General features: G+C 45.0%; 1 protein-coding gene across 1 annotated transcript; it reads right to left on the bottom strand.

Annotated features, from left to right (window-relative positions):
* Positions 1–209: 209 nt before the first annotated feature.
* LOC119270092 (vacuolar-sorting protein BRO1-like) lies at positions 210–5,990 on the bottom strand. The gene is made up of 8 exons (XM_037552067.1): positions 5,213–5,990; positions 3,740–4,690; positions 3,494–3,583; positions 3,334–3,402; positions 2,426–2,566; positions 1,745–1,793; positions 1,112–1,215; positions 210–1,010 (listed from the first exon to the last, which is right to left on the bottom strand). The coding sequence occupies exons 1-8, from the start codon at positions 5,879–5,881 to the stop codon at positions 456–458; spliced, it is 2,628 nt and encodes an 875-aa protein (XP_037407964.1). The 5' UTR covers positions 5,882–5,990; the 3' UTR covers positions 210–455.
* Between the last annotated feature and the right edge of the window lie 1,042 nt (positions 5,991–7,032).

Raw genomic sequence — 7,032 nt, 5'->3', positions numbered from 1 at the left:
GCTAAACCTCACAATCTTTGATCAAGTTTATGGAGAGAAATAATTTTGCTCTGTATGTACAAGGGGTTGTACCTAACGAGATATGCATTGGTTCTCTCTAAACACAATAGGTTTGAAGGTTACCAACTTTAGATACGCGGTGCACCGAAGTCATCTGACGTTTCAGTTCCCCTCGCCAGGTTGATTAAACAAAGCATCCAAGCGGAGGCTGAGAAAAAAATAATCGTTCCTCATTTCCATAATCCAAATACTGAAGCCAAGCAATGGCACGCCAATTGCATTATTACACGTACATATCATACAGGCTACCGCCTAACCAACCCGAGCACAATTGACATTACTCCACCGGAACTCGTAACTAGTATGCCAGTATACACAAGAATGGAATCCATAAGCACACATATCCGCGAGAAAAATCAAGAGAACAAATCGTTCCTCCAGACCAAGATGGTCTTTCATTGAGGCCTGTAGTAGTTGCTCTGGTGATGAGGAGGGTACGCGCCTGGGGCACTGTACGGTGCTTGTGGATACGGCCCTGGTTGCTGCGACCGCGGCTGTGGCTGTGGCTGCTGCCCATTGTAGTACGGCCCGCGCCACCCGGGATACGCTGGTTGGCCATAGTCATGGCCAGGAGGTGGCTGATGCTGCTGCGGGTGCTGCTGGTACTGACCAGGGTGTGCTGCGCCATATGGAGGCTGCTGCGGTGGCGCACCATAGGTGGGGTATGGCTGCGAGTACGGAGGTCTTGACTCTGGTTGGGAGTAAACTGGCCTCGGGTCACCCCCAGGTGGAGCACCGTACGAGGACTGAGCATGAGGTGCATGTGACGGTGGTGGACTGTGCTGATCCGGTGGAACGGAAGAGCTCCTCAGCGTGTTAGTGTTGTGGCTGGAAGATGACAAGTTGAAACCTGCTAACTTTCTTTGCACGTCCTCGATCATTTCACGGCATTGGATGTTCCGCGTCATTATGAAGTCACTGCACTGCTGTTGTATCTTGCCGGTTGCATCCTGCCAAGGATCAAAAGTATCATCATCAGTAGTTCTACCAACAGGAGTCATCATCATCATTTATATTATCATAGGAGGGGGAAAAATGCAGTCACACAAACCTGTAAAGACACGTAAAAATTTAGGCCGTCATTCATGTTCTTCTTAATTGCCTGGTATTTAGCAACAGCTGCAGCAATTTGCTTGTAACATCTCTCACGAGCAACTGCAAAGTTATGTTCCACAAATCAGGACAATAATTGGTTGATTGAAAAGCATCTCGTATTACAGGCCTATAAACAAAAAAAAAACAAATACTGTACATAAAGAACTCGGACTGGGATATCATTTCGAAGCTGCATAGAAGTGTCAACAAAGCCCGTACTTGAACTTAAGATAGGAGTAAACAGAAGTCGCATCCATTGAAGGAACTTTACTAACAATGATGCACACACGGGAAAAATGTGCATACAAACAAATACCTAGCCTGCCACTTTAAGTACATAAGTGGTCAAAGGGAGAACATAATCGTACGAATAACTAAGATTAAAAATTGCTGAAACTGTCACAGATATGACCGAAACAATAGCTATCTAATCCAATTGTACAAGGAATATAAATGGAGACATCATTCCCAAATCATTTGCTGGTACAACCGTACAACACTAAGTACATTCAAGATTGTATCAAGCCACTTCTAAAGTCACGAGTGCTGGATATCTACCATCCATTGATGAAGAAATTTAAAGGGTTACCTTTGTAATCATCTAGAGTGAATACAGCAGCAAATTGCGCATTTTGTTCCTGTGGGAGGATCAGGTAGTGTTAGACACAGGAAGAAAGAACGTCAAATGTAGCATTGTCAATTGTTTGAAATAATTTTTAGGGTCTTGCTTTCTTTGCCAATATTGGTTGCAAACCACTGATGCTTCCAAATATTGGATGCAAATTGTTAGTGCTTCTACACCTTCTCTTAACTAGTAATAATGTACGTGCAATGCACGTTTATGTTAGGTAGGATATTAGTTGCACGTTATATTAGGTAAGATATATCTGTTGCACGTTGGTATTTGGTAAGATATCAATTACTTTTTTCGCGGAAATGGTACGATATTAATTACATGGCAGATTTCATGGGATAGCGTGGAGTCAAAACGTGTTTATAACCAATGGCAGTGGTGGGTAATTAGAGCGTTAAACATGTTTGGTGCTCAACATTGAAGCGATTTGAACCGTTAGATAACATGATTTGACGGTCGAGATGCTTTGGATCTGCCTCTTTGGGTCTTTTTATATTGGTATAGATATATACACATTATCAATGGGATATATCTAAGTAAAAATATTAGCAGAAAGAATGTCTGCACCAAACTACCAGAACAAAATTTGTCCCAGAGTACACTAAGCGAAGTCTTTATCAGGAATTGGGGCTTTACCTGTATTTGCAACAATGATTGTTCCTGTGCTACAATGTTATCAGCAATTTCAGCACAGATAGGATCGTACTTCGCAATCTCCTTCCTAAAAAGATCATCATGTGCTCCAACACCAGCCATCAACTTAGGGAGTATATCATCCTAGCATAAAATGAATGAATGTCCCAAATCTCAGTACACAAAATCAATGTAGAGTTGTAGACAACATCACAGACATGTTACATACGTATACTACTATTTTTGCCAGCATCAAATTCAGTTATGCAAGGACCACCAAACTTGAAAAGCGAAGTCACAACACCTCCCTGAAATCTCAACAGGTTGAGGTGGAAGTAAACAAGAGTGCAAAGCAGAAAATGAATTGTTCCAGCATGAGTAGCAAACTAAAAGCAAGGTTCTCATTAAAGGTTATCACAAATTAGTATTAGCATAGCACTCCCATGAACATAACATCTCATACATAAGCACGACTTGCCCACCGCGATGATAACTGGAGAACTGCTTGCGATTGATTCAGTTACCAGACTCCATCAGGGCAGAAACAAGCGAAAGGTGCACTTAAGGCGCTAGCTTCTTAAATTTCCTAAAATACTAGGTGCAAATGTAAAACATGAATGTTTCACATGTATGTAGCATACATGGAACAATTAGAATTCAACTTGAAGAAGGATTGCATGCAGATTCTTGCGACTACTGTAGATGACAGCTAGAATATTCACATGAAAAATAATAATTTTGCAGGTCATCACCAGGATCAGGCACCCAATGTTCGCTACTATAGTATTTGCAGGACGGCTAGCAAACAAAATACAGCACCAGAAGATTACTAGGGTGGCATTCTAGAGCTCAGGCTTGATGGTTATGAATGTGGAGATCAAAATTAGCCTCACGACAGGAAAGGACTGTACCTTTCTCTTCATTTCCTTGAGATGATCTTCAAGGCCTGCCCTTTGTGCACCAAGAGATTCCAGTTGCCTCTGTGTCGACACATCAATTAGTTTTACCAAGCTTAAAGAAATAAGTCAAGCCTGCTACATTTTCGCCAGCTAACAAAAATAGGTGCATTACCAAGCTTTGTTTAAGGGCTCCAACGATAGCATCTTCATTCCCATCCAAGGACATGATAGGCCTTGAAATACTTGGTAGTGCAGACTCTATCTGCACACATATAAAATCATCTTTTAAGTTTTAACTAACTAAGAGGTGAAGAACTCGATAGTGACGAATAATAGGGTGCAGTTCACTGCGAAGTAGATCAAGAAAGTTTCAAAATCTTAAGAATAATTTTAGTTCGATATAGTGTTAAACTCTTACCGGTCTTCTGTCAAGAATAGACATCAAGGGGTAGCTCTCCTTCACATCTCGTCCGATCAAAGCATCACTCGCAGCCGCTTTTTTAAGATTACCAGCAAAAAGATTCAATCGGTCTTGAATGTTCTTTGTTAGGGTGCTTGATTGAGGCCTAGTCCACCGACTTCCGAATTGCGTCCGGAATTGAGCATCTTCACTTGCCTCCTTCTGCAGCATCTCTTCAGTCTGAACAAGCAACTCCTGATTGACCCTATTCAAATCTCTAAGCTGCTGCAACTCAGCTTCCAAGCCAGCAGGACCACCGCTTATCTGAACAGCCTCAACATCTTCCTTCAGATCTGCAGGTATGCTGACATTACCTTCCAATGATAGAATAGAATCAGGCAAGTCCATTTCCTTCAGCCTAACTCTAGTGATCTCACTAGATTGCTGAAGTTTCTCTGCCTGGGTCCGAATGATATCATCTACCATCTCTGTGTACTTAGAAAGGGCCTTCATGCTGCCATCAGGCACAAGTGATGAAAAAAGCCTCTCATTGCTAGCATCTAGAACTTCAGCCAAAGAAGTAGATTTTACAAGGGAAGCTGCAGGAAGAGCTCCCAAAGTACCCGCCTCAGGAACCCGCATCAGATAAACACTATTGTTCTCCTTCATGGCCCTATCCAAGTTGGTTTTCATGTTACTCTCCAGCTTATTAACAGAATCCAGAAGTGGCGCAGCAACTCCCTTAGCTGCCTTCTTGGCATCAGCCAAGGCGTTCATTCCAATCTTTAGGCGTGCAATTTCCTGAGCAATTTCTTCTTGCTGATGAAGATCCAATGAAAACCTATAGCAAGCATCAGCATAGAATTGAGCTGCCTTGAGCTGGACATGAGAAACCCATGTCCTGTCAAAGTGCTGACTAAGAGGAGGTGCACAGAGAGCTGCATAAGCTTCTTCGTAGAATACGCCCACCTGAAAGCACAACAAGTAAGGCAGATGGCACATTTGAAATCAAAGTTACAGAAATGTGAAGGAATGTGGTATCATGAAGTTGAGCTAACTGTAAAGCATCAACATGCAAATTCTGCCAAAACAAGCAAATCTAGCAGGACCAGATTAAGAAAAAATCTCTAATGCAAATATGAGACAAAGGAAATAGGGGAAATCGATCATACATGACTGTCTTCATCAAAATGTGTTGTAAAACAAAGGACTTTATCGGCACGGGTTATCAGGTTCCGGGTTATCAGGTTCGTCATAATATCAGGATAAACATACTGCACTAACATGGTGTTTAGCATAGTGAAACTCAATAACTGTCAACACTTGACTAGACAAATTCCCCAAACTACATCATATTATAGTGTTCAAATTATAGTGTGCTTGTATAAACGAGTGCAGAAGGTAACAACCCGAGCTGCCTATTAGTTTTAATTAGACTCATCAATCAATGCCATGAGATAATCACAAGGTCATAGAACAGTAGGGACAGACCTGGCGCGCCACCTTGGAGCATAGCGCGGGCGGCTTCCCACCAGCTATGACCTTCTCAAAGAAGCACTCCTGCGCCTGTGCCAGCATGAGTTTCTCCAGCATGGCCGCGCAGTCGGGCGTGACATCGACGGTGGTGGCCCCCGCGGCGACGGCCTTGGCAGCGACCCCACTCTCCCTGAGCCAGGCAAAGGCCCCCGCGGCGCTCTGGAACGCGCCACACGCGGTCCTGATCCCGACGTCGGTGGTGCGATCGGCGGCGAGCGCGATCTGCGAGTAGACGGCGCCGAGGTTGAAGAGCACGGCGGCCTTCTCGAGGTGGACGGAGGGCAGGCCGACCTTCTTGTTGGTCTTGAAGGCGTCGTGCCAGGTGAAGGAGAGGGAGTGGACGTGGGCGCGGTCGGGGGAGATGGGGAAGCGGGGCTCCACGAGGGCGAGCGCGCGGGCGTAGGCCAGGAGCGCGGCGCGGCGCTGCTCGAGGGAGGAGGAGTCCGGGAGGGAGGGGCTCTCGACGGCCGCGGCGCGGAGGTCGCGCACGGCACAGAGGTCGTCGTCGGCGGTGGCCGCGTCGCGCTCGGAGTAGGCGGAGGCGATGTACTGGCGGAGCGGGCGGTAGAGGTCGACGGCCGCGGCCTTCTTCTCGTGGATCGCCAGCATGACGTTGGCCGCCATCGGGGCGCGGTGGCCGGAGGGGAGGGAGGAGGGGATCGGGGTCAGGGGTTGGGGGAAATTGCTTCGAGGTGAAGAAATTTGGGGGGAGTTGGAAGTTGTCGCGTTGGAGAGACGAGACTAGAGATTGCGGCCGGGGCCCGGTGAGCGGAGAGATACTTCGCCGCGTTGGGGACTCACGAGAGGATGACGGAGTGGGACACGCGACGCTGTCTGGATCGGAACGAGCTTAACGCGATCTCAAGCTGGCCGCCACAGCCCACAGCCCCACACGGTCGGTCGACTTGTGTGCTAGCCTAGCAGTAGGAAAAGAAAAGAAAAAAGTTGTATTTTTATATAATTTGCGAAAAGAAGTGTGTTTTTCTAACACAGTATAGAGCATACCCTAACACTATGAGCACTTCGGTGAGACTGGGAAAATTGACGAAGCCGTCCCATACGTCTTTGTAATCGACGCGAACATCTCCTCCCACTAAATGCACATCGTCAGAAAACCTGAAATAAATACAGGAAAAATACAAACACCAATATCAAGTCGAGGACTTAAACTCTAGTGAGTTGAGAATATCATTATCCTCCTGACCGTCCAACCATAGAGTGTGTGGTTCGCCACATTCTCTCAAACTGGTCAATCGAGTTGTAGTAGGAAAAGAAAAAAAATTATGTCTCTTATAATATATTTTTTACGACCATCTTCTTCTTTATTCATTAACTAGCAAAAATGCCAGTGCGTTGCAACGGGAAATTTTTAACTTCCCTAGCATAGACTAATATATAAACCATTATTTAATTTATGATCCACGACAATTATTCCCAATATAAAAAAGAATTATGCTTTCAATCATACCATCTTTGCAAATGATCACATTTCAGTTTGCGGCTTCATAGTTTCATTTTCGCCTCCATGCCACAATCAAATGAGAAAAAAGAAAAAGAAAAGGTTGTTTCGGAATAGGCCCATCTTGGCCGACGTAGGAGAGAAATAGAAACATATTATTTTTCACTGCTCCACAATTGAATCGAAGAAAGAAAAAAGTGTGGAGCGGCCTAGCTCGGCTCACGCATCGGAGAAACATAAGAGGTGTGTGGTACATTGGTAGATAGATGACAACGGGAACTATAATTGGACGGAAGAATCCTTTCTTCCTTTAATA

Source organism: Triticum dicoccoides, chromosome 1A (assembly GCF_002162155.2).
Source record: "Triticum dicoccoides isolate Atlit2015 ecotype Zavitan chromosome 1A, WEW_v2.0, whole genome shotgun sequence".
Classification (NCBI taxonomy): Eukaryota; Viridiplantae; Streptophyta; class Magnoliopsida; order Poales; family Poaceae; genus Triticum; species Triticum dicoccoides.
The sequence above is the reverse complement of the archived record's forward strand: the minus strand, read 5'-3'. Positions and strand labels throughout refer to the sequence as shown.